Source organism: Rhopilema esculentum, chromosome 2 (assembly GCF_057945365.1).
Source record: "Rhopilema esculentum isolate cy_ngs chromosome 2, ASM5794536v1, whole genome shotgun sequence".
NCBI classification, from domain to species: Eukaryota; Metazoa; Cnidaria; class Scyphozoa; order Rhizostomeae; family Rhizostomatidae; genus Rhopilema; species Rhopilema esculentum.
This window is the reverse complement of record NC_142816.1, coordinates 4,940,355-4,964,876: the sequence shown is the minus strand read 5'-3', so window position 1 is coordinate 4,964,876 and position 24,522 is coordinate 4,940,355. Positions and strand designations below refer to the sequence as shown.

General features: G+C 37.2%; 2 protein-coding genes across 2 annotated transcripts; one reads left to right on the top strand and one right to left on the bottom strand.

The window, feature by feature from the left end:
- Positions 1–5,501: 5,501 nt before the first annotated feature.
- Positions 5,502–10,959, bottom strand: LOC135695467 (uncharacterized). Its single transcript, XM_065214561.2, has 7 exons — positions 10,800–10,959; positions 9,787–9,854; positions 9,260–9,407; positions 8,603–8,766; positions 7,963–8,220; positions 7,448–7,624; positions 5,502–6,235 (listed from the first exon to the last, which is right to left on the bottom strand). Exons 1-7 carry the CDS (start codon positions 10,808–10,810, stop codon positions 6,069–6,071), a joined length of 993 nt encoding a protein of 330 aa, XP_065070633.2. The 5' UTR covers positions 10,811–10,959; the 3' UTR covers positions 5,502–6,068.
- A 4,552-nt stretch (positions 10,960–15,511) lies between these two features.
- Positions 15,512–24,060, top strand: LOC135695465 (carotenoid-cleaving dioxygenase, mitochondrial). Its single transcript, XM_065214559.2, has 3 exons — positions 15,512–15,903; positions 21,107–21,484; positions 22,244–24,060. Exons 1-3 carry the CDS (start codon positions 15,747–15,749, stop codon positions 23,239–23,241), a joined length of 1,533 nt encoding a protein of 510 aa, XP_065070631.2. The 5' UTR covers positions 15,512–15,746; the 3' UTR covers positions 23,242–24,060.
- The last annotated feature ends 462 nt before the right edge of the window (positions 24,061–24,522 follow it).

The window sequence follows — 24,522 nt, the reverse complement described above, 5'->3', positions numbered from 1 at the left end:
GTAACTAGGATTAATTTGCATTAGCCATAAGATTAGCCATAAGTCAAAAACTAATATGGTTAGTCAGAAGTCATTTGTTTCGCAAAATTATTAGTCATCAGTCAATTGGCAAATAGTCTGCTAGTTAGCTAGTGAAAATAATCCCTGCTACCCCCCCCCCCCCAACAGAAATCGAATTAATTAAAGTATTGTGCACTTGCTTGAAAAAATTACAAGCTAACCAAAATTAAAAGACGTTGTATACGAGGTTGTATACCAAAATTAAACGGAGTTTCGGACAAAAAAGCTGCTAGTATGTTTAAAATATTTGCTTTTTTCAAAGTCATTTTCAAAGCAAAATATGTTCTTTACAAGGTTTTTAGAAAATTTTGCAGAATTTGCAGATTGGGAAACTTTGCAATCAATCTTAATATTGCTCAACTTAAAGGTGAAGCTAAACTTTTTATGGAAACGTACTTTGGACAATTGATGATTGTAATCAATTTTAGTTCTGTGCGAAGATTAGTTGCCTTTTGAAAGTTTTCATGTTTTTGAAAAGAATAACTTGGGGCAGAGGGCGCACCGGGAAATTTCCCGGTGTCCCGGTGGGCCAGTCCGCTTCTGTTGTATGTGCTCCCAAAATAAAAAGTAAACCACGGCATGTTGACTTTTGTGGCACAATCCGAACTGAAAAAATCTGATTTCCTCAGAAATTGTTGACTAGAAACTTCTAATTTATGGTCTTCCAGCCTAACATAAGATGAATGTTTAGTTATTATGCTTAGCAATATCGTATTCCTTCCACACTGCGATTTTTTCAAACAAAATCAAACACATAACAAAGTCATTTTGCTGAGCTACGGAAAAATCGGTTGTCCGCGATAATTTGAAATTGTGTTTACCAAGTTCACTATCTCTCCCCCTTCCCCTTAGAAACATGGCTTGTACCAATCTTGAACTTTTTAAACAAGCGCGGCGTGTTCATAGTTTGGGCACAAAATAGAGGGTTCCCTGCGTTGCACTTGAAGTCGCCAAGTGTACGTGCGCGTAAACAATATGAAATAATAATACCGTAAATAATATGAATCAATTTCTCTCTTACAACTTGAATGAATACAATGCAGTTCTTTATCAAGTTTGACCCAGGCACGGGCCACATTAGACAACATCACGGGCCACGCGTTGGACAGGCCTGGCTTACAAGACGTTTGCATCGGTCAAACAAGTGGTGATTGGCTCTAAAGGGACGAACAAGTTTTTGTATTCAGAAAATACGAACCAGATAAATGCCTAGAACCACCACTCGACTATTCTATGAAGAGGCCAAAAGATAGTCAGCAAAACATATTCCTGTTTTCTGCATGTTGTTGGTATCAACGGGGGAAAATCTAGGACGGACGCTGCTAAAGAATTTTCCAAAAAAACGACAGATTAAAGATTTTTATACTTTTTATTTTGTTGTTGTAAAAGTCTGATTTATGCTTCTGCATAGATAGGTTGCTGTAGTTTGTATCCGCCTCTGTTTATTCAAGTCTTTTTTGAACAAGAAGTTTCGACGTATTTTTTACGAGACGTGACATATGAAATTCCATCGAAAACGTTCCGTTGTAATTTTAGCAAGACGCATTCCTTTGACAAGAAGACATTAAACCCAACATCATGTCAGTGGCGGATTTAAGGGGGGGGGGGGGGCAACTAGGGGCAGTTGCCCCTCCCTCAACGAGTTGAAGTAAGTGTGGCACCCCTTTTTGGAAATTGTGCGCCCCTTTTGAAGATGAGAAAAGTTCTAAGACCGATAGGTTAATTTGCCTCAAGGATTGTTGTATACAGCGTACTCTCGTAACCAATGTTGCTGTAACCAGTAACCAGTATACAGCCTCGCTCGGGTCGGTTATTTCCCCGCACTCGCTATTAATTATCTTCGAAATCCTGTTGTCTGTAAAAAATCCTTTTTTGTAAAATTATACCTTGCATTTATAAAATGTCACAAGGTGTTTTTCTAAAACTGTACCGTCTGTTTCATTAAGGGTACCCCCTGTTTTATAAAATGGTACCATTAGTTTTGTAAAATGGTATCTTCTGCCGCGTACCCCTCTGTTTTGTAAAGTGATATTTTTCTGGAGTCTGGAAAACAGCAGAGCAGTACAGAAAGTAAAGAGCAGTAGCATGGTGTCTCGGTGTGTGCCCGGCTACAGTAATGGCGGATAAAGAACTTGCAGATGCTGCTCCACTTTTTTCAAGGGTTGCATTGCGGCTTTCTTCAATTCCAACGACAACAGTTCAAAATACCCCTGGCAAGTAATGCCAGTGCTGCTCTTCAGTCTACCAACAATCAAAATCTGAGAAGTAATACTAGGCCAAGAGTGGTCGATGCAGCTTCAGAACACTCCACAAATAAATCAAAAGTAATTAAAACATCACCAAAATCAATATTATTATTAGCATTTAAACTGAAGCATACTTTTTTGATACTTTGGCGTACAAGTTCTATGAGCTCTTCCATTGTGTTTTCAAAAGAAGTCATTTAGGTCCTGGGGCTTATTGTGTCTTAGTACTCTTGATACTCTATGTTTGGTAGTTCCAGGCTCAAAGTAATAAAAAAGAATTTCAGGTTAAGACAAAATCTACCATGCAATGAAACAGGAGGTACAATTTTATTGATCAGAGAGCACCATTTTACAATGGAGAAAGTGCCATTTTATAGCATAGGAGTACCATTTCACAAACAACTAGTACCATATTAAAAAACAGAGGGTACCATTTTACAAAAGAAAGTGTCCCATTTTAAAAAACAGAGGGTACCATTTCACAAAACAGCGGGTACCATTTTTTGAAACGAGGTACAATTTAATTAAGCAAAAGGTACCATTTTATGAAACAGAGGGTACCATTATTCAAAACTAGGTACCATTTGGTGAAACAGAAGGTAAAGTTTCAGAAAACAAATGGTACCGTACTATAAATGCAAGGTACAATTTTACAAAAAAGCATTTACATGATTTTGGCGGTAACGGCACCCCATACCTGTTGACTGTGTTTGGTATTTTCATGCAATATGATATTAGGCCGCTGATCTAGAAAAAAGACTTATAAAAAAGACTTATAAAAAAGATTTATAAAAAAGACTGATCTATTTTATTGATCAGTGTATTAGGCAGGTTTGAAAATAAAGTCGCAAAGCATGCCGGTTGTGCACCAGGCTTTAATATTGCAAATTTGCGAAGGAATTGAAAACCTAAAAAATTTTAAAAGCCTGTCCACAGTGATCATATTGCTAAATGACTCCTGTTATTTGATCTCGAATATTTCTATTAAGTAACAACTGGGAAACAAGCAGGATCATTTCTTGCCAGGGGCTGCAGGAAACAATGCAAAGTACAAAATGCCTTGTTTTTTCAGTATTTAGTAAAAAACATTGCAAAATATCAGGGAAAAGTAGAATCATAGTACAGACGTTTTGCGGTTCTAATAGGTTATTTGATAGGTGACATTGTTGTGTTAATTACCATTTTAAGAACAAGATATGGAATAATTTTGAATCTCGTCCCAAGAAAGACTGCTGTCTTCGTATATAGAAAGATACCCGTTAATGAAGGCAATATGTATCGACAACTGTTATATGGAGAATGAATATAAATAATGAACATAGTTAGAAATCAATTTGCAACACTAACAAACGTTTTGCTACAGTGAAACCACTAAATAGCTGGAGGACATTCGTGGGAGGACAAAGCATTTCCGAAGGGAAAATTGGCTGCGAGGGCAAGCCTGTGTTTATATAAAGATGAGGACAAAAGCCAATGGTTTGAACACTGAGACTGTAGGTGCAATTCAGGGGCTCCGACGAAAGTTGAAGAGTTTTGCAAAAAAGCTCTATCGTGTTGCAAAAAAGTGGGGGCCATGTCCCCGACCCTCTTCGTTGGAAACTTATAATTGCCCCCTAGTTAGTATGTTAAAAAGGCTCTGGTCCGGAAATTCACCCTTGAAGATAGGCCTTTTTTACTGTTGTTGTTTAGAGGGAAAGTCTGTTTGCTTAAACAAAGTAATTTCAACAGAGCTGGAGAGGCGATTGCCCTCCTATCCCTTGTTAGTACGCTAAAAAGACCCTGGAATAGCGTTCATGTCCATTCTAAGAAAGTGAAATTTTACTTATAGTGAAGACTTATAGTGAAGTTTTTTATGGAACATTTACGAAGCTATATGGAGAACAAAGGAAATTTTTTTCAAAATCTTTAGGAAATATTGGATTTGTACAAGGCCTTGTCGGCAAGAAAGCATTTGTCGAGTAGTTGCTCAGAGGTTCGATAGGGGTGTCCGTTGAGGGATATTTCACTGTATAAGTAAAAGAGGGGTGCAGCAAACTTTAATGCAAACAAAGAAATGAAACAGTTGATATCTTAAAAAAAATTATACAACAATACAAATATGAGCAAAACCGTTATCAGTGAAGTAACCATAAAGTTTAAGATTAGTATAATATCACTTCTAATCCCTAATTCTGTATAGAACACTTTCATACATACTATGACCATTCGTCGAGTTTGCATTTCGCAACCACTGAAATATGATACTTTAATATTTACCATAAAATGCAATAAATGAAGTTCATGTGACACGACGCTGCTACAAAACACGATTATGTTTATTTATGTCATAAGATGCCTCAAGAAATGCATTGCCGCGGTAAAGAAAAATCAACACATAAAGTTCATGTGAGCAGACGAAAATAGTACCTACATTTAGTGATACAAAACAGAAGAATATTTACACAGGACACGATGAACCCATGATGGACCCATAATTGTTCAAAGGAGTGCTCAAAATGTCCATTCAAAATAAATTGGGGTAAACATAGTCTACAGGGCATCGGGTTCTCGGGGAATTCACATGCGAGCACCGAGCACATTTATCGTATGGCACCTCAAATTGTTAGTAATATGGTGTGTTTGTGTGAACGAAATCTCTCAGCAACATTGAAGCAACTTGATTATTATGCGTATATCTTTATATTTATATTAATGACAGTCTGCTAAATGTAAAATGCATAACATAAAAAAAGCAGCATTGCTGCTCAATTTATGGGGGATAATTTACGGACATTGTAGGGTCAATTTGTGGATAACGAAGTGTCCGAACTTTGGGGATGAAAACTACTTTCTTCTATAATGTTTGCTGATTATAATTTTTATTGTATGCATAAGTCAAAAGAAAAACCTAGGCTGTGTGCGATTCGAATTTAGCGTACAACTCAAAGCTGATCTCACCACGAATGAACTCACGCTTTGCCATGCTCTATAGTCTAGGTAGTATTGCAGTGTCCTCTAAAACGTCCTTGTTAGCTCGTTTTCCATCTCAGTTTCATAGTGGCTCTGGTGACCTGGTAATGTGTACACCCATTGTTTTATTTTTCTTGCCTTGCTCAATAGTAACTCGATATACGATAAAAACTCAGTAACCTTCATATCTTTTTGGCTCAGATAAAATAAGAATGGACGAATATTTATGAACGCTGATGCTCCAGCTTCAATTTGTTCCTTTTTATACATTTTTTTCGTCAATATTTATAAATCACAAGCCATGAATATTTGAAGAAAGTCCAGTATCATGACCCAAGAAACAATTAACGGCTAAAAGGGATTGGGCACGAAACAAATGCTAAAATCAAAATAATCTTTTTTTTAGGCAAAGGCAAATTAGCAATGGAGTTGGTGAGTTTCATCCTACATTTTCAGGCTTATCTGCCGGCTTATTCTGCATTTACAAGAAAAAGAAAAAAGGGCGTAAACATTTTATACACTGATTGAATACTGCAAATCCTCAATTAAAAGCCCCATTAAGCATCCCCCATGCAAAAATTTTCCTAAATTTCCTTAGGCACAAACGTTCATTAGGAGCATTTTTGAGGATTTACACGGTACGAATAAAATATTACATTAGTACAATCCTTCAGTATATTAGGCAATAATATTATAAATATAATAATTTGGGCCACAGAATTGTCTCTTGGCAAAGCTCTCTGCTAGCAAATAAGTTACTGCGTCACGCCGATTTCTACATGATAGGGACCAAGGCCCTGATTCCAATGCCAACTATTTGATTGCTATATTCGAATGCAAAGGTTTGGCTACACGAACATTCCGTGATAACCCCAATCGCAGACCACTTGGTCGAGAACTATCGTTCATGATCCCACCAACAGCTGGGCTAGCATTTCCATACTTGCTTCGATTCTGTAGGCTATGCATTGGGGAATTTCCTACGAAGTATTAAGTAGATCGTCAATGTTGCTTTTGAAAAGATACACACAAGCAGCTTGGAAGCAATCGATAATCTCATATAAAAGAACAATGATTTTAAGGTAGAATGTTTAGGTTTTAAAATAGCCTAAAACTAGTTTGCATATCTTGTTGGGAGACGGACGAGCGAAAATCTTCAAATGTCTGAGGCAACCCTCCGTCCTGGAGTCAAAGAGCATTCACAAGGATGCTTTCATTCCATGGGCATGTCCTTTGACTCAAGGACGGAGGGTTGCCTCGACATCAAAAGGCACTCTCTTGATTGTCTCCCTTCACATAAGGAAACATCAAGGGGTAGTAAAAAGAATAATTTCTGACGATTTTCAGCATAACCGTACAAAAAACAATAAAGTGTCAATGCGGTTAGATTATTATTGCAAACATTTCACCCAAACTTCATGAATGACCCCTCCCCATTGTCACGATGCTACTGGACTCCATCCCTTTTGTTGGAGCAGATGACCCCGTCCTCCCCCCCCCCATCCTAGAAGAAAATCGATTGGATGGAAGGAAAGCAGGGTTTTTTTCAGATCGGGATCCAACTTAAACATAGAAACTTTAGCCTCCTTTCAAAGTTGCGAGCTCCTTCATGGAAGAATACTGTAAGAGCTCTATTAAGCCCCCGGGGGCTTTATTTATTTCTGTCTGTCCAAGAGGGGGGTTAAAAGAGAGGGGGGTTAAAAGAGAGGGGGCTTATTAGAGACGAGGCATATTGATAATTCAATGTAAAAATGTTATAAAAATGCCCTTATTCACTTTTTGTTATGAAAATGTCATACAAATGTTCTCAAAAACTTTGCCAGCAGTTTCGAAAGTTGCTTAAAATCAATCAATTACAATGTCCTCATCATGCTGAACAAATTTCAACTGACTTCTAAGGAGCTTCAAAGGCACACAAGCAAATACTCACATGGGCCGTCACAATCTTATCGTCACCACACCCGTCAAGACACCCATTTAATGCATATGTTTTCTTTGTTTGACATCAGGGGTTTTAAAGGGGGCAAAATAGAGAGGGAGGCTTATTTTAAATTTTTGCTTGATAAGGGGGCTTAATAGAGAGGGGGTTTAAAAGAGAAGGGGGCTTAATAGATCTTGTAAGGTAACAGACTCTATGTTTTTCAGCTTTAGTATATCAATGGTTTTTTACTTGAAAACATAGGCAGACATACCAGGGGATGGTGGTTGAGTGATGGCATTTTTCATAATAACTGCTGGAGATTTCAATCCTACTCTTGGTGCAACTCTGGTCTGTATTGTTGAACTTCTCAATGGCGGAGTATTTGCACTGGTATTTGTGACACTGGTTGCGTTAGAGAGCTTGGTTAAAGTTTTGTTGGCTGGTTTGGCTAAAAAGAAAAAAACAGCAACTGTATTGATTTAAATCATTAGAATCATCAATAAGTAGGGTATTATTTGACAATCAGCTGGACAATCCAGATATTCTTTAAGAAATTGAAATCTTGTCTTCAATTTCTAAACCATAAATAAAGTTTGTATGTGATCAGTGTATTACAGAACATGGAAAGTTATTCTATCCAATTGATCTGGAGTTAATTGGTCTACTTGTTTCCTCTAGTTTACTTCATCTCTAAATTCTGCCCATGTCTTGGCATAGAACATTTTTCCAGCAAAACCAGTTTCTTGTGAAAAACCACTTCAAAGGTATTATTTGACAAATTTATACCTTTTTTAGATTCTTTCTCTTTCTGATTCTTTCTTGGTGGCAAACATTTATCACTTTCTTTCTCAGTAGATTTCATTCCATCACCTTTATCCTTTTTAACTACTTTCTTCCTCTCGATAACAAACTCATCATCATCATCGTCATCATCATGTTCTTCATAATCATCTTCCTCCTCATCTTCAGAATCATCACTTAACTTGTATTCTTCACTGCCATCAAGCTCATCACCAGCAACTTCTTTAGGTTCACTGACAACTTCTGTAAAAGAAGTCCATTGCACTGTCAGTTCAACTCGACTTACAGCCATTCACAGAAATAATCTTCCTTAAAGAGTTGACTTTCATCAAACCATTTATTGACAATATCAAACCTTATGCAAGTATGATATGTTATGTAACTTAAAGACCCAACTTTCTTTTTTATGCTCAATTGAGATGTTTTAAGACAAGTTTGTATAAGTCTTTAATAATGATAAAGAGCTGACCCTTGAGGAGGGGAGCTTCTGAAGGACCCTAAAAGACTCCATATGTGGGCTTCGAAGTGCATTGATTCCTCTAAGAGTCAACTGTTTCTTATCACCCTATCCAACTTTGAAATTAACAAATTGGTTAAACAATGAAAACAGAGGGATGGCTACTACCATTCTTGGATTGTTCCTCTATCCTTTTTTCTTCTGTCTTCACTTCCACATTTTCTGAACTTGAATCCCCTTTTTCAATGACAATGACTTCAGGTGAATCTTTTTTTGATAACTCCAATGCTGCTTGCAATTCTTTCTCAAATATCTTTTCATCTCTAGACTTTCTGTTGAAAAGAGAAAAGGAAATGTCAGTTCTTTATTTCCAATCTTAGAAAAGCACAAACAAAAAAACACAGAATAGGCTTTTAAAAACAGAGCTACAATAGGCTTTTAATGTGTAAGACCTTTCACAAAAGCAGCACCCTTATCCTGAAAGCTGAAAAAGCAAAAATCTTACTTTTCTGAAAGTTATGGAATACAATGTTGCTTTGAAAGTTAAAACTTTGGGCAAAGTTTCTCTGCTTACTTTTAATCATTATCAGAAATTAAGTCACTGAGCAGTGAAGGGGGAAAAAGTACTTGAATGCTGTTTCTGCTGTTCTGTGTAATCTTCAATGGGAGCGAAGTGTAACTGTAAGCATAGCTTTAGTGAATTGTTTTTCAAAGCCTACTAGAATTTTATAAGAAACTAAATTAACCCAAAAGATCTATCCGTTTTAGTTTACAAATCTATCTATTCAGTTTACAAAAAAAGAAATAATTAATTTTAAATCATACCTACTATTACTAGAAATTGCTTGGCAGTCTTTACTCAAAATTGATGTTTGTTTTGTCTCTTTGGTCTTTTTGTCTTTTCCCTTGTTTCTATTTTCGTTTGATTTTGTCTTTTTTGATTGTGGAGGATTTGGGGAATCTTGAAAGTCATCTATAGCAGAAAAATCATTGTTGACCCAAACAACAGTTTGAGAGCATAATCCATGAAAAAGATGTAACTTATTTTATTTGATTTAAAAATAGATACCTCACTAACTTATAGGATTGCAATGGGCAAAATAATATTGGAAGAAATAGAGAGGAAATAAATGGTATCACTGCATTCATTTAGTAAAAAACTAAATGAAAAAACATACTTTATCACACTTTATCATACAAGACACAGGACGAAATGGGTAGAAAGTTAGCTTACTTCAGACACATTGCATTTGCAAGTAAAATATGTTCATCTACAAATTGTTTATGTCAAAAAAGAATTTAAGAGATTGACAAAAAAAATTAAAATGTAACTTATGTAATCTGGCTTATACCATCACTTTCAAAATTGTCTGCATCTTCCATGTACCGACTGTAGTTTACTTTCTTTCTGCTCGAAACTCTGAAACATTTAAATTACAGATATTATAAACTTATATTATATTCTCACTATTGTGTTATTAGTATCCAAATTGAAAACTTTGTCGTGCGTCCACGACGAATTGCCCGTGCACTCAAATTTTCCATCCACACACTTTTGTTTATTGGCCACGCAAAGTCCCTATTTGAATACATTTCACATTATTAACACTAAAAATTTCATAAAAGTGTGTGATTTGAGGCACGCAGTTGCACAATCAGGCACGTAAACTTGCCCGTGCAAGAAACAGAGTTTCCAGACTGGATTAGTAACTAATTAATATCTCTTATTATACTAACCCAATAATATGTTGATATTATTTTCATTTTCATTTGCATTCTTTCCTTTTTTTGATTCGATGTTGCAGTTTTCTAAACATTTTTTTTATTTATAAAATGTACACTTTTTATACATGTCAAATTGGGCATATGACCTAGATAGCTCCTTATGAGTTCTCTTCATATGTCCAACAGCAAACATTTCAAACTATGTACTATCTACTGTATACAGTCTCCTTTTAAAAAATTTATTGTAATTTGTAGTTTATCTATTAAATATAACTATACTAGGTAATTATTGCTGTGAATGCAGGCTCGTAGACACTGGGGGCAGGGGAGGCAATGCCCAACAATTATTTACGAAAATTGTGGTTAAAGATCTTATAAGTGCAGCTTGATCTGACAGTATTTCGTAAGGTAGGTATAGAAAAGCTATATTTCTATCCATGCCCCCTCCCCCCCCCCTAACCCAGTTTAGCTGTCTACGGGCCTGGAATGAAAAGTTCGAATAATAAGTTTATGATAACCAAGATCAAGATCAATCTCTATCAAAAACTCAACATTATAACTTCTTTGATACACTGAATTCTGACCGATTGAAAAGCAAAACGTATTGGAAATATTCTACAGGTTTAACTAAAAAGTTTACCTTCTTGACATCTTCAAAATTAGTTTGCCTTCGTCATTCTAGAGATAATACGAAAGTCAAACTCTTTCAGTCAGCCATATTGAACCGCCATTTTCGCTGTTGATTTTAGCGCGAAACCTCGATTAGATGATGCCCTCGGATTTTTTTTCGGATAGACCAATAGCTGGAAAGATTGACAGTCCCTCAAAGAGAACAGCCTCCTCGATCTTGTAGGTCTAGAAACACTGTTAAAGCAAGTGATTCTGCCATCGGTCAACATCATTTAGACAACACAGATTGTGCAAAACTCTAAAATGACGACATGTTTCGGATAATTGGCAGAGCCCGGTCGTCCTTCCATCTAGCAGTTTTGGAGTCGATCTACATACAAACGAAAAAACCTCCATTGTGTGGACAGAAGGAGTTCGTTTTCTCTCTTGGACTCCAGTGGTAATTTTTCTTTAAGCACGCGGCACTGATTGGTCAACCAGACCGGTCTTGTGCTTGCGTTTTTCTGATTGGTCTATTTCAATCCACACTACTGGGTATATATTTTTCATCATGTTCTTTCGGATTCTGACGTTTTATGCTCTGAAGAGTGTCAGACGAAAAAGCTTTAAGCCAATATGTTGTAGAAATTTTGCTTTTTTAAAAGCCATTTTCATTTAAAAATGCTTTAATATTCGCCTAACTCTTCTAGCCCTATCCTAACTCTTCTAGCCCTCCAGTATTAAAAGGGTTACAAACGTCTAATCTAGCCACTAATAAAAAAATATTTCTGAGTGCCTGTCCTGAAAAATACGCAGCAGTTGAAGTCTTCTTACGCAGCAGTAGAAGATACGTAATGCATTTAGAGGTATAAAAATGATGATATTTGCACGAAGGAGTCGAAGGCCCTGTCATGTATTCCAAAGGTACATCTTTGAGAAATAAAGGGACAACAACTTACATTTAAACATGACTTTGATAATTTGATATGCCTTAAGAATCTTTTCTTTGACATCTGGATCATGTTCTTTTTCTGGATCAAGATAACAGTATCTTGAATAGAGCTGTTAATTTTACCTCAAAAAACACCGCTTATATCCTACTTTAAGGTTTCCTACTAGCAGATAAACCTAGATATATGAAATGATCTTAAAACAAAGGAGACCTGTTCTGTCTTGCAAATAATTTCGATATTCAGGATTAATATAGACAGCGATCACGAAATACAGTATGCTATTACATGACATTTTAGTACGGATTTTAGGTGCTTTAATGACCTCCCTATGCTTCAGTAGCGATCCCGAGACTACAAGATATCACATTACAAATGATCTTTGGCCAGTAACTATGTCATCTTGAAGGGCATCAGGGGTGTCCTATGTCAGGCACCGCGGAGCGTTGAGAAAAGGGGGTCTAAAAAGTGGGGGGGCTAAAACAGTATAAAAAGAGACTTTACTGGTAGTTTATTACTTAATATTTGACATTTTTTGAAAAAATTGGGGGGCCCCCTGCTCCGCAGTGCCTGTATGTTTCGGTCAAGATTGAGGGTGTCCTATGGTTTCTTAATTTTTTGCTGATCTTAGGGCTTGGTTTATACAGATGGTTTCTTATAAGTTTACTTTGAAAAATCAACTATTCAAGCTGTAGTAGAGATACTTCGACAGTCTCACATGCTTTATATCCGTTTGTTGATCTTTTTAGATGTTTTTAGGTAACGGGACATATCTAATATTCTTATTACCCGACATTGTGTCCCCACGTACCTTATACATTTATACCCTACTACTTACTTATTTATGTATTCATGCTTAAGATCTACAACAGAAGCCAGTATTCTCCCACCAGGAATACTGCGTCGGGGATCATCGCCGACGAATTACGATATATGAAAACCAGCCTTTAAGGCGATGGTTTATGACATATGAAAACCGGGTCATCGGGAACCATCGGCGATCATCCCCGATCATCGCAAAAGTCAAAATAATTTGACTTTCCCGACGCTTCCCGGTGAACAATAGCAAAGATAACAATGGATCAGGAATGTTCTGTCAAAAGTGAGTTCATTTGAACTGAAGGGAGGGTAACTGTTTCGCGGAAAAACTGGAATGCTTTCGATAATACAGGGAACATTAAGGGGGCTATAATTCCTAGTTTGATTCCTAGTCTTAAGTTTGAATTTCATCATTTTTTACAGTGAATCAGGGTGAATCTTCAGCTATGTCATGATCATTACATAATCCACTTAACATAAATTTTCCCAAGAAAATTCATACTGCAATTTGCCTCTCCTTTTTATCTTCATTTTAACAATGGCTTCTTCTGGAGCAATATTTTCTGTTGGGTGCGCGGGGAAAGTTTCTAACTTTGTTATAATAAATTTCCCGAAATGTCATTTGCAAAATATCCCGAAATTATCAATGTGTTGATCACCAACGTCAATGTGTTGATCATAGATCGATGATAGTATCAAAAGTGTACTATTGGCCTTTATCAGCAGCCATATTCCCAAACGTTCATCAAAATTAAAGTTATGGCGCTTCAATATTGTTTATAGCATCGGGGATGGTCCCCGACCATCAGGAATGCTGTACATCGGGGATCATCGCCGACGGGTTACGATATATGAAAACCAGGCTCTAGAGACTATGCATACTCGTCCCTTTGCTTTTGTTTTTGCCGTCAGTTGCGTCACATTAAGAAAAATGGCCTTTTGTGTCAATTCTCCACCAGTGAGAATTTTTTAAAAGATCCCCTGGGTAGAAATATCCAGGTATAACAACATAATTTGCATGTGCACTCGGTGGCGTTCCAGCTTTTAATTTCTTTTTAAAATTCATTGATAGATTGAATATTCCTTATGTGTGGAGGTAAAGAGAGCTGAAGACTCAAAGACGCTGCACAGAAAAGACACATAACGATGAAGGTAAAAATATACATGAATAACTCAATCGCTGCCAACGGGACCTTGATGAACGGCAGTAGAAGGCATTTAGATTTGCATGAAATGAAATTTTACTGTTATTGATATTAAAATGTATGGGGAAGTTTTTATATCCCTGTTATCCCACCTGTCAAAGCTTGCCTATAAGTTATTAGCAAACCGACGAAGCAAATTCATGACAAGATGAGTCAGGGTTTTTTATACATTCCAAAAAGTTACATAGCAAGTTACTGGAATACAAGTTACTTCGTGCTACTTTACATATACTACATAGCCAATACCCCAGGGAGCATCAACTCTGTCCGGGGGATCGTCTTTGTCGTGTTTGCGATCAGGGGGTGTTGTTATATAAGTCCTGGAGTTATTGATACTGCTAAACCAAGTGTTAAAGAACCAGATACACCTTGGTAAGAATCGAAAATCGTTATCAAATGACTAAAGTAGAAAAGTTATTCTTTTCCAAAGCTTCTATGATCAGGGTTTCTAAAGCTTCTATGTGGAAGTCTTTCAAAGTTGGGAGGTTACATGTCTGAATGTTTGCTCTTTTGCCCCAAAATCCCATCCTATAAAGGGAAATGGTGACTCCCCTCACTCTCGGGAAAGGTGTAGTCGTGGTCATATATGAGGAACTCGCACCCAAGACCCTTGGTACTGTATTCCGCGACACTTACCACTGAGACATCAGCTATGACGGGGCATCATGTCACATAGAGGGGCATTTTCCCGAAAGTTGAAAAAGGGGCATTGGTTATTGATAAAAAAGGGGCATTTTCCCGAAAGTTTGGGACATGTATCTCTGGTGCATTCTCGATTCCTGAGACACATGGGCAAACACATATTTGCTAGGTGTGCAAAGTTGAAAATGCAGCTGCGGGAAAGGTAATTGACTGTTTTTGATCCTGCATGAGCAGGAACTTGCAGGCAATAAATGAACGAGAATTTATACTTGCAGGTTGCACTTAATTATAAGTTTGATCTTGGAAAGTAAAAGATGCAGTGCAGGCAAGTTGTAATGTTTGTTGGTTGCAGTTGAAATATGTAGAAGCGTGACTTGTCTGGACTCTAACAGCTTCCCTATAAAATTGATCTGTGTAAACTGGCACTATTAGGAGTATCAATATTACTGTGTGAATAAAGTAAAGGTCACGATAGCAGACTGCTTGACTCCGAAATGAAGCCCCTTATGCCGGGGCGAAAAAATAGCCTTCACTGGTTTACGTGTATTTGTTGTTGTTCATTCTCGTCGCATTGCGATGTTTCTTTTTTGCTACATTTTTATCAATATTACCACAACTGTAATACATTAACAAAAGGAAATCCTTCATTGACAATTCCTTCATAAAATCTGTGACAGATCAAACTTATTTTGGTATTTCACCGTGATCTTTCTGCTCACTCTTTGCTCCCGAATAGACGACCATTCCCCTCCCCCGCTTATTTTTCCCGAATTTACCAATATCGTTGTGCCAGTTTGCTTATTCCATTTAGCATTCAATATGTTTTTATTCCATATTGAGAAATATAATTTTCGATAAATACTTGGCAGAGTTTATTCAAGTTACGAACATAAGTTTGAAGAAATTGTAGATTGTGGGTATTTTCTTGATCAAAATTGTTCGAAACGGCCAAATTCAAGCCTTAGGTCCTACATCAGTCAAAATCTCAGCTAAAAAAGGATGAAAGTACAATCTTCGAAACCTTAGAAGCAAACATTTCAAAGCATGTCAAAAATCTTCAAAACCACAAAACAAATCTTCAAAATAATTAACAAATTTGAAAAACTTCGGCGGAACATGGAAATTCAAGACGACGGAACATAAAAATTACATAATCTGTTCTGTATACGATACCATATCCAAACGCAATGAGCATGCGCTGTAAGAAGATCAAAACAAATCCGTCTATTGTTGCCACCCCCTATCAATATTGCCGAAAAAAGATCACCGGGTTGTCTTTGTGCCGTCTGCCGAGTGCAAAAGTGCGTGTTTCTTGAAGTTACCAGACAGTCATAAGAATTGTGCATTTGATCATATGTCAGGATGGCAAGCAGCAGTAAAAAAACTGGACTTGACGATTTTGTCAAAATTGGAAAAGAGCTATACAGCTCCTCTGAAGAACATCCAACGCCTGTTTTAGCCAAGATTACTGGAAAGATTCCCGACTGGTTTGAAGGCACACTTATCAGAGTAGGGCCGGGTGAGTTGTATTTCTTTATTCTTTATCGCCTCTAAAGTTTGCATTAGATTCTTAGTGATATTTTTCGTTAAAAAAAACTTTGGAGTGGATAATACAATCTTCAAATCCGCTACTTGTTACATAGTGGTCCTTACGTAAATCCATTGGTTTCACCTGTCGAATACGCAAGTCCGCGTTTATTTAACGTTTTGTATCCTATATCAAGTGTCTCTTGCTTTCCATCATGTATTGTATTGAATTGTATTGTAGATTATTTAATGTTAGTTTCTACGATAGTGAATATACATTAATTAAGACTAACATGAAGCAATTTCAAGGATTGCATAAGACAGTTCATTTACTTACTTTCAAAGCACCAATGTGTCGTCAATTGAAAATCCATCCCCATACTGTTACTGCTATGTTGATTAAAGGTTAAGCTCACTATTGAAACAAAAAGAAAGGACCTTATTCAGTTGTAGACTTATAACCAGTATGACGACAAAAAAGACATAGTGGCTCTTCTATTATATTGAACCCATTGGCTAGTGTTCACACTATTGTCAAGCTAAGTATTGCTAGTAAAAATTACTATTAATGATCGTTTTTGATACTCAGTTTACTCAGCTTTGATACTTTAGATACGGTATCCGGTTAATTTTTTCACTGAACATAAAGAAATCTGCTATTTCATAATACCAGACACGCACGATCCGTGATTCTGTAAATTCCTACACCCCACCCTAACCCTAAAAGTTTAAAGGAACCACAGCCAAGGAAGACGCTTACTATTGTGCTCAAGGGGGCTTCAAGTATTCCATTTTCCAGAAAAGTTTGAGAATTTGCCGACAAAGCACGCCTTGGTGGCAAGAAACTATTTTGCAACGGGATTTTTTTTCATGAGAGGTGTCACACCTTGCAGGCCCATCCTAGCCGGTCCTTATTTTAGCCCAAATAAACTTATGATTTGCCGAACTTTTTAAAGTTTCCCAATACTTTCTTGTCAAATGATCCATGGAAATTTAATCCTTGTGAATTATCAGATACATTCTTCACAATTACAGTTTGCCCAACACAAATATACCTACAAAAGAATGTACTTTTGCGAAAGTCTGGCATCAATATAGGGTTAGTTCAGTCAGAGTTGCGTGTTGTAGTCACATATTCCATTACGTCCTGTGGTGTTGGCAGTCTGGGCTGCTAGAACAAGTATCATGTAAATTGTGATACCAGCATGAAAATGGGTATACTGTAGTTTGGGCTCTAAGCAAAGTATTTGACTTGAATTATGCAAATTGTGGTACCAGCATGAAAACTGGTATACTGGGGTAATTTGACATGCTGATAGTGATGCCGAACAGTCACAAGTCGAAAAATGCCCCCAAGTGTTATTTTTAGACTGGGGTACTTGACCCCATTCCTCAACTTGGGATTCATCCATACTTAGTCAACTAGCGTTTGAGAAGGTTTAGGTTTAAACACAATTCAATACAATGAAAGTATAGCAATTGGTTCTATTTTTAGATTAGGGTTCTTGATTCTAGGCCTGTATGTAAACGCTTATCTTCAAGCCATTATTTTTTTGACGTAAACATTATAGAATGGATTTCTACCTTTTGGTTAACCAAACAGTATTTTAAGGAGAAAGTAGAATATTACCCCTAGATGCTACAAGTGATGGATCTAGGTCACTTTTTAAAATTTTCTCTTGTAAGTTATTAGTAATAACTGTTTTTAACATGGAAAGTTCAGCATTATATACTCTAAAATAGGGCAGCCATTCTTTACTTCCGGCCCGCATCAAGATTTCATTCAGCCCGCGGAATGCTAATGCCTAAAAAATATTTTCCTTTCCAAGACCCTTCCTTTTTCATCTTTATGCCTTGAAAACTATTGCCTTGAAAAAAATGTCAACATTAGAACAGATAAAACTATGGAACTTAGTTACGAAAAACCCTATAATAAGAATATTGCCTTTGATTTTCTTCCGTTAAATTCTGTATTAGATTCAGTTTCTGGCCATCCTTGGATTAGTATTACCGAAAGTTTTTCTTGCCGTGGACCATGATGGCAGCCTGAACTAACTACACACACATTCATCACATTTTGCCCTCTCTTTAAATACGTTTCACAGTCCTTTGACTGTCAAGTCGACCTAACAAGAGTCCAACAAAGATTAGTGTCCCAACTTAAAATTGCACAGTGGGGGCGGGGCATACGATCTTCTGACTCAACCTGGTACAAGAAACGTAAAGTTGCACAATTTTGTGTAAACCATTCTTTGGCTTTGGATTCAAAACTACAGTTTGAGGAAATGTGGCCTTACCCCCCAACCAGAAAGCTATCCCTGGCCTGGCTTCGGGCCTGTGAATCCACCGTGAAATGCACATTGAGCCAATCTCTCCACCATGTCCTATCATCCACCTTTCCAAAACGTATTCACCCTGAATAGATTTTATAAATATAATCAAACACGACATAATAAGCCTGCCTATCTTATCTCTAGTTTAGCTTGGTATGAGACTTGAACTTGATTTTGAGCAGCTTTTTTAACATGAGGTATGTAAAAGTTGAAAACTTAGTGGCCCCAGAACTAAATCTACATGTTTTTCTGGCCCGGCAAATACTTAAGGCCCCCTGGAATAGGGCAGCCTCAACAGTTATGGGCTCGCGTTTCTGATTAGCCTATTTCTATCCGCATCGGGGTATATATATTTCCTAGCTTAGTGTTTTGATCTATGTTCTGACGTTTTATACTGTGAAGCGTGTCAGACGAAAACTCAAATGTTTGCTTTTTTTCAAATCTATGCATTGATATGTTTAAATATATATGCGTTTCCTGCCTCTGAAGGTCAATGCAAATTATTACATGTACATGAATATGTAACTTTCACATTTCGCTACTTCTGAAAGTCTCATGCAATTAGTATAAAATGCTGACTATCCGAAGTAGCAGAAATGTTAAGTATCCTTACTGCATTTTCAAACTGAAACATATTCGGAGGAACGAAAATCGTTATAATTATAGGCAGTGGCTTCGCTTGACCTTCCAGACTAGGAAGGTGGAGGGTCATTGATAGAAAAATTTACCGACGAAGACATAGATGGAGAAAAACTTAAGTTGACTTTACCGACAAACTAAGGAATTTGTAGACAAACTGAAGATTTACCGACGAATTCATGAAGTATTGGGGGGGGGGGGGGTTACACCCGTTGCAACCCCCGCTAGCCATGCCCCTGATTACGGGCTTCTTTCAGATTTTTTCTTCTCCTCGGCTAGATCTATGGAAAAGATCGAAAAAATACTGGAACGAGCCCTACGTATTTCTTTAGAATGGTCATGATTCATCTTATGGAGATCTGCTTTGCAAATCAGTAAAGGAACAACTGTATTGAAATTTTCAAAACTGTAAAAAGGTTAAATCCTGAATTCATGCAAAATATTTTCGAACAAAGAGCCTCTGATCGACCCTCACTTCGTCCACAAGACTTGCAGCACACCCGCAGCACTACAGGCCCAACCAAACAAACAAACAGTCTTAGGTCCCTCGGACCACAAATTTGGAATCTGATCCAATTCAAAAGATTAATTAAAAACTGGGACGGGGCAACCTGTACATGCAACGTATGCAAAACTCAATGATTTCATTTTAAATTTGTATTCAAAAACTATTAAAATTGTTGATTTAATATGTATATTTTGTGAATAATCGAATTAGACATGTTACGGTTTTGTAGCTTAAAACTATATATATTCGATTTAGAATAAGATTACAAACAAAGAGTTGATGCTAAATCGGCAGCCAGCGCGAGTGATTTGTATGATAAAGATTAGACATCTAAGGTGCAATTTGATTAAGGGCACTTAGAAACAATAGCTTTGACTCTAATTTCATTACAGTAAACCAATAATAGAATTGCACTGATTCTTCTAGCCTCTGTGCTTTCCAGCCTTCAATAGGTAGTTCTTCTATGCTTCTCTCGAAGGCCTCTGAGAGGAGAAGTAGCAAACCAAAGATTTCATGTTTACTTTGTATCCTATTCATACCAAGAATAGTAATGATTCATAAAAGAATGCTAATAGAGACCTGGGCTCCAGTACTCCATTCTAAAATAGCATCAAGGGTAATATTTAAACTGCTTCTTTAATATACTATTGTCGTGTAAGATTGTATTTATATACCTTCATGCTCATTTTAAACGTTAGTTAACAACGTGTGGATGAAATCCAAAATGGAGGACTGGGGTCAAGTACCCCGGCCTAAAAATAGCAATTGGGGGCATTTTTCGGCTTACGTCTGTTCAGCATCATTATCAGCGTGTCAAATTAGCCCAATGTACCCATTTCCATCCTGGTGTCACAATTTGCACAATTCAAGTCAAATACTTTGCTTAGAGCCAAGACAAGCATAGGTTCCAAATCTTTGATTGGCTGAGCGACCAAAATTCTGCATTGGCCGATCAGAATTCAAGAATATGACAACAAACGTGCCTCGCAGATAGATTTAGGCCCATTTTGGACTTTTTTTACCACTACCCACAAAAAATAAACGTGTAAAATGTGCTGAAAGATAACCTACATTTTCTTTAAGAATTGAATCTTTGATAAATTTATGAAAAAACTACCGTTGTACTTAGTAACAGGAACCGCGGAGCGTTGAGAAAAGTGGGGGGTCTAAAAAAAGTGGGGGGGGGGCTAAAACCTTATTAAAAGAGGCTTTACTGGTGGTTGAGTACTAAATATTTGGCATTTTTGCAAAAAGTGGAGGGGCTAAAGCCTTTAATCATAGCAAAGGATTAAAATTAAACTCTAAGAAGTTTCTGTTTGAACACATTGCTTTCAAGGATCTGCGACAGATCAAAGGGGCTGGCATTTGAAATAAGGCAGGAATTTTTCACTAATACTGAGGCTAAAGCTAGGATAAGCAAGAACTTTGCTTCCATGCCGTTTAAAAGCAAGTAAAAGGTATAGGCGAAAAAAGTCTTAAGACAACGTAATTCATCTCTACGTGCCACAAAACTATTTACAATAGCTTGAGAAGAAAGTCTTACAATATAAGAAAGTCTATCAATTTTTGTTGAGTAAGGCTGTTCGAATATGTTCTCAGAAGGCCAGATTCTAAGTTAAAGGCAAGAATTTAGATGAATTATTTTTAGATTGCCTCGATTATAGAGAGCTTCTCCTTGATCAGTAAATCCTAAATAAAATGCAATTTTTTTACAGGAAAATTTGAATGGGGAAAAAGCAGTTATAATCATTGGTTCGATGGACAAGCATTGATGCATAAATTTGATGTCAGCAAAGGAACAGTAAAGTATTCAAGTGAATTTCTGCATAGCCAATCCTATGACAAATCCAAGAAGTATGGGCGTGTAGCGACCCCCGGTTTTGCTACATGGGCACCCCCTGATCCATGCAAAAATATCTTCCAAAGGTTCTTTCTCTATTTCTTGCCACCAGCCATGACCGACAACTGCAACATCAATATGGTTAAAATCAAAGAAGAAATATTTGCTTCAACAGAGTCTCCGTATATTTATCACGTTGATCCCAGTAACCTTGGAACTATGGAGGAGCATGACTTAAAATCTACTTTGAGTGGTAAGGGACTTTATTCTGTCATCTATAGAGCTCGACAAAGAATTGTCTCAAAAATTCATTGTCTTATAGCCGTTTTAGTAGCTGTCTGAAGCTACTGCTTCAGCTTACTTTGTAGAAAGTTTAAGACTAATAACATGTAACTATTGAAGTTCCAGGACATCTCATTTTCTCGCCCAAAAGAGCAATACAAAAAGCTCGTTTTTTCTACAAACAAGTTGTTTTTGAAGGTGATGGCTGAGTTTGATACGTTGGGGGGGGGGGGGGCACCATACAAAAAAGAAGCTAACAGGATGCCATTCTTTGGCTCCAACAAAAGTCGGAAAGTTGGGGGGGATGCAAAGGAAGATTAAACGCCAATAAAAACCTCTATTATTTTGCAAGAAATGGGCCACGGTTCCCCGCCCAACACCCCTTCCCTTTTGTTGGAGGCCCTACTATAAATTTCTCAAGCTTTCGTTGTAACCTGGGCGATTCCATACACATGGCTCGCGTAACAGGTGCTTTGTGCTTACGGGGAGGTGCAGTGAGGACAGCTAGTCCCCTATTCTAAAATCAATCGGTAAATTCCTCAAAAGTTCCCAAAATAAAAACCGTCACAAAAACGTGTCTGTTTTCTTCATTTTTATGAAATGCATTTTTCAGGAATTTGGTCTCTTTGCCAGTCATCCTCGAATCTGATCGCACAGACAATAATTTTTCATTCTAGTATCTAGTATCTAGTATAGAACCCTTGACTGATAACAAAAATTACTCTACTAGGTCCCAGGTCTCTTCTGGCGCATCCTCACAATGACGATGAAGGGTATGTATACAATGTTTCGGCAAACTGGCTGAAGTTTCGTTACGACATATTCAAAATCCCACCAAATGCAAATGCCACAGACCCCTTTTCTGGTGCCACAATCATAGCTACAGTTCCATTCAGCTTTTTTGGTCCGGCTTATTTCCACAGCTTTGGTATGAGTGAAAATTTCTTTATCATAATTGAAAATCCACTTGTAATGAAGGCATTGTGGAAAATGGTCACAATGAACTTTTTAAAGAATTCTTATTTGGATGTGCTTAAATGGAAACCAGAGTTAAAATCAAGGATGCATTTAATTAACCGTCACACAGGAAAACTGGAAAAGACCTTCCAAGTGGATAAATTTTTTGCTTTCCATCATGTAAATGCTTATGAAGAGTCCGGTCAGATCGTTGTTGATGTATGCGGTTATCCGGATGCTTCTGTAATCGAGGCATTCTATTTAAGCAAGCTGCGAAATGGCTTAAAGGGAGTTGACTACACGATTCCAATACTTCGTAGGTACCGGTTACCTATCCCATCAACCGGACAGGTAACAAAAGAGCCAGAAACCCTGCCTAAACTTGTAAACGGAGAGCAATTTGAAGTTATTTGCGAAGGATTTGAACTGCCACGCATCAACTACTCATACAATACTAAGAAGTACAAGTTTACATACGGCACAGCTTTCCGTGATAAGAATTTCTTTCTTGAGAACATCGCAAAAGTCAACGTCGATACGAAAGAAGTAGTGAGCTGGATTGAGGAGGACTCATATCCGTCCGAGCCAGTTTTTGTACCGGCCCCGGATGCTAAAGAGGAGGATGATGGGATTGTACTCAGTGCTGTTGTTGGTGTCCTAGGGAAGCCATCTTTTCTTTTATTTCTGGATGGTAAAACCTTCACTGAAGTAGCCCGCGCTGTGGTTCCTTGCAAACTGGCATTGACATTTCACGGAGCCTACCTGCATTAACACTGCAAAATTTAATTGATAATTCTACATGTATTGATTGCAATATTCTCAGACATTATGCAACAGTTGTTGCCTCCTTTTCATCAATATTTCATAAATAGAAGCAACCCTTGTTAATGTGAAAACGGACTGTTCAAATCTCCAAGTTTCTAGGATGTACTACGTATTTACCTAACTGTTTAGGAGCCGCAAAACAGAGTTTTCAAAGCATATTCCTACAAAATACGATTGTCTTCAAACAACCTTGTTCATAAAAATACTAGCCTACCAGAAGCATACTTTAGCTCTACCAGAAGCATACTTTAGCTCTACCAGAAGCATACTTTAGCTCTACCAGAAGCATACTTTAGCTTTACCAGAAGCATTTTTTAATTAAAGGCAGTAAATAATGGCAACCACAACAATTGGTTGGCTCCCTCTTTATCAGCCTTATGCCATTGGCTACTCCTTGTCCAGCAATAATTAATGAAGTTATGAATTGTCTTTTTGGGCTGGTCGTAGAAGTAGTTGATTTATACAATAAAGGATCATCCCAGTAATAACTTTTTTTATAATTACTGTAAAATTTCAGTTTTTTTAGGGAATCGTTGTCAATTTAGATATTCTAACCTTGACAGAAATTCATGTTTAACTTGAATCTGGAATGTATTGTTGAACCTTACATACAGACAAATTAATTTTGTAGTGCTATAAAGTGCTTCTCCAATTTTCATGAATTACCAAGCTTCCACTATTTTTAGCTTATACAGAAATCTCATGTTATTACCTTGACTTGCTCTTAAAAATTTAGGGCTGCATGAAGCCTCTACAATAAACATTTGCAACTACAATTTCCACCCCTTTCCTTCCTGTGAACCGTGAAAGGTCTATTCATTTCATTAAAGATCATACAAATTTCCATCACAACCCCGTGAAACACTTGCTCTTTTTGCAACTTGAATTTTTGATTTCAAGAAATATTAGACATAATTTTGCTAGCCTGCGCTCAAGAACCCTAACTTTCAAGTTAGGGGTGTGGAACACAGGGTAAAATATGCGAGCTGAGGCTGGTCAATATTCTTTATAACACTCTTCAATGTTGGATGATTCGGAGCCTTAAAGTAAAAAAAAGCGTGTATGGCACATCTTGAATGAACATGAAATTGCAGGATACAAAATGAACATGCCTTGCATTTAGTTTATATTTGCAAGTTGCATCCATGAACTTATATTTGCAGGTTAGACTTAATTAAAAGTTTGACTTTAATTTAAGAGTAACAGATGCAGACAAGTTGAAATTTG